This window comes from Metopolophium dirhodum, chromosome 7 (assembly GCF_019925205.1).
Source record: "Metopolophium dirhodum isolate CAU chromosome 7, ASM1992520v1, whole genome shotgun sequence".
NCBI classification, from domain to species: Eukaryota; Metazoa; Arthropoda; class Insecta; order Hemiptera; family Aphididae; genus Metopolophium; species Metopolophium dirhodum.
The window spans coordinates 21,233,822-21,237,432 of NC_083566.1; the positions used below are offsets into that span (position 1 = coordinate 21,233,822).

General features: G+C 30.7%; 1 protein-coding gene across 1 annotated transcript; it reads left to right on the forward strand.

The window, feature by feature from the left end:
* Positions 1-1,225: 1,225 nt before the first annotated feature.
* On the forward strand, positions 1,226-3,330 carry LOC132949117 (general vesicular transport factor p115-like). Its single transcript, XM_061019899.1, has 6 exons — positions 1,226-1,243; positions 2,107-2,308; positions 2,371-2,695; positions 2,774-2,928; positions 3,020-3,222; positions 3,292-3,330. Exons 2-6 carry the CDS (start codon positions 2,257-2,259, stop codon positions 3,328-3,330), a joined length of 774 nt encoding a protein of 257 aa, XP_060875882.1. The 5' UTR covers positions 1,226-1,243; positions 2,107-2,256.
* The last annotated feature ends 281 nt before the right edge of the window (positions 3,331-3,611 follow it).

The window sequence follows — 3,611 nt, forward strand, 5'->3', positions numbered from 1 at the left end:
TATATTTTTCGAAAAAACTATTTAAAAAAACAAGAATAATTCCTATTTGATGTCACACGGGTTGATCTATCAACTGACTGCTACGACAACTGTGCAATTTTTTTTAAGCATAATACGTTTTGAAAACGTCCAGAAAAGAGTTTTTTTTAAGACTGTCTGTCTTGATAACATCTAATTTAATTTAGAGTGTATTGTTATATTATATTATAATGGAATCAATAATTATAGTAAAATATATAATTGAAAGACATTTAATACCTATATCTATAGCCATCTAGGGTATAAACTACACTAAAAAAGGTGTAAGTATGCTAATAAAATATATGAGGTGTATAATGTATTTATGTATATAAAAATATAAAATATAAAGATTAATAACATTATATTGTTTTAAATACTTCGCGCAAATCTAAGGTGATACTCGGCGTATAGTATAACATGCAAAAAGTTGCGTGGTGAAACGAAGACGGTCTCGCGTATTTTATACATTGCGCTATTGGGATTAAACTTATAAATGCTTCTACGTCACCTAGTTAACAGATTGTCCGTGGCAATAAATATTTAATTTAAGTCTAAAAAGTAAATGTAAAATAGTAGGTAATAATATGAAAACAAACTTACTCGTAAACAACATCTAGTCTTCCGGTGAAACGTAGCTAGAGTGCCGCCATCGCCTAAGAAACAGCTATCTTCATCCATCTTCATCTAATCATCTCACTCCGATGAGCTGAAACTTGAAAGTATCGAAATATTTTATGAAAATAACCTGATCAAACGAAATTTGCGAGTTTGTGTTACAACTTGTCCGGTTTAACGAACTGTCTGTTTATATTTGTGGCCTATTATTTTTTTGTTCACTGAAATCAAAATATACAATATATTATATTTATAATACAATAGTATTGCTGAAATTATTAGAATTGTTAACCGTCGCCGACGAATTTTGACAATTGACGATTGCCATAGATATTATAAAATATATTATTTACTATGATAAATCCAAAGAACTTATATATAATTATATGTATTACTCTATGGTGTACCTATACGGTATATTTATAAAGCATATGTTTTTTTACAGAAATCTTTGTGATCTGCAATGCACCTATTCTGGTTTTCTATTTCAACTATAGTTCGCATGCCAAATTTAACTATACAAACTGGTCCGCAAGTTTATAGACATTCTAATACATTCTCCCGTTAGTGCCAATAGACACAGTGTTTGAGAAGTTATATTTTTTTGGTACCTAATTCATTTACAATATGAATTATTATAAGTTACCTACGTAGGTACTTGTCCAAAACTCGACTACCTGCAAATCATTGGTTTTTATGGTATAGCCTTACGAAGTTCACGATTTTCGGTGTTTTACGCACCCGTACAACACTTAAAGTTTACCGAGCTTAAGTATTACAAATTAATTTTTTTTTAATCTACGTAAATCAACGTTTTAAAATTGATGATGCAAAAATAATTCTGACACCCACCCATGGTGGTTTTACATAACAAGTCGAGGGATGTTTTTGATTTTAATTGTTCGAGCAAGCGCAGTGTGGTACACCGGGTACATATGAAAATACCAAAAATTTCAATTAGTTATAATACATATAACTTAAAAATAAGACTGACCGCCAAGTTCAGACTTCCCTGTCGTTTTCAGTTAAAAACTAATGATTTCCGGCAATTATTTTTTGCAATATCGTTCTTAATTCGTTGTTACTTGTATTATATACATATACCTATTTTAAAAATATTATTCATAGTATCATAGGCGACCTTTAGGCGGAATCCACAGCTGTATTATCAAATTCAATTACTATTTAAATGATACAATTATGATCACATAAAAGTAGGCTATTCAAAATTCACTATTGTATAGGTTCATATGTGTGTCATTATACATCCTAATGTCTCTTAAAGTATGATTTGTTAGTAAACAATAAATACTCATGGTATTAAAATACAGGTCTACCCCTCGCCGGCCTGATTATTGATAAGCTTTCAATCGCCAATAGCTAATTATTAATTGTACATATTATGTATGTAATAAATAATAATTACTTAGGAATTAAACCTTAATATTTATCCATTACAATTTGTTTTAGTCTGTTCTTTTGTTAACACTATTGACAAAAAGCAATGCAAATATTCAAAAGATATTAGCTTTTGAAAATGCTTTTGATAGACTATTTTACGTTATACAAGAAGAAGACAATGCAGATGGAGGAATTGTCGTTCAAGATTGTCTGAATTTAATGTTGACTCTATTAAGAAATAACATTTCGACACAAAATTTCTTCAAAGAAGGTCTGTTTCCCATCAACAATCAAAATATTACTTAATAATAAAAAATAATATTGTTTGTTTAGGTAATTTTATATCGCGAATATTGCCACTTTTGCAATTGCCCCTTATTGATGAGTGGCCTGTTCAGAGAATAAACAATGTGCATTCAGTTCTTCAAATTATACGCACACTAGTATCACCAACCAATCCAGCTCAAGCTACTTCTTCGTGCCAACAAGCCATGTACACATCTGGAATCCTAAAAGCATTATGTGACTTGTTGGTTGCGATTGGTGTGCCCCGTAATCCATTAACTGAAGCCATATATACTGTAGCAGAACTTATACGTGGGCACAACGATAATCAATCATTTCTTGAATCAGTAAAGTCTAATGAAAATCCTACAAAGTATATTCATATATCTGTGTTAATTAATACATTTCTGATGAATGTAGAAGTAATTTCATATTATGTATTTATTTTTAGAGATATTCTGTTATTATTGTTATATACAATGTTAAGCGACAAGCAGCCATTTGATATGCGTTGTGCGGTGTTGTATGTTTTCCAGTGTTACTTGTACAGAAATGATTTTGGAAAAATGAAAAATATTCAAAAACTATTACCATCAGAAAAAGAAGGTATTATTATAAGTTATAACTTATAATGTTTTGCTACTGTTATGATTATTTAATACTAACTCAATTCCCTATTTGTATATGTATTATATAGTAACTGAAACTTGCATCAGCAATCTTCTTTGTCGAGGTTTGTTCAACAAGGAACCGTTGAACAGCTGGTTTTCAGCAGTGGCACTTTCATACGCTCTTATTGATAACCCAGAAGGTAAAGAAAAGCTGCTGAATGTCAAGTTGTCGTCCAATGATAATGAGCCACCTACATTACTGCAACAGATAGTTATTTCTATCCAAAAAGTATGTATTTTCTGTGATCGTAACAGTTACAAGATTTGAAAAGAATACTCAATTGATATTGTATTTTAGAATGATAGAGCAGTGAGTGTGTACGAACAGGGACAGTAAACCTATTACAGTATTACCTATAGTATTTGCATAATGAAACGACCAAAACAAACGAAAAACACGTAATTGTGCATGTGTTTCGTTATAATACAGCTCTAATCGTCCTCTTATGACATAAAAGCGACTAAGCGAGTACGCGATTTTGATTAGACTCAGACCAAATAACATGATCAAAAAACAAATTAATAAATTAACAAGAGAATCGATACGATTGGGTGCTTTGAATTTATTGTTTTTAATTTAGGCGTAGGTACCCACTACCCACGCTCGATTTTTATCGA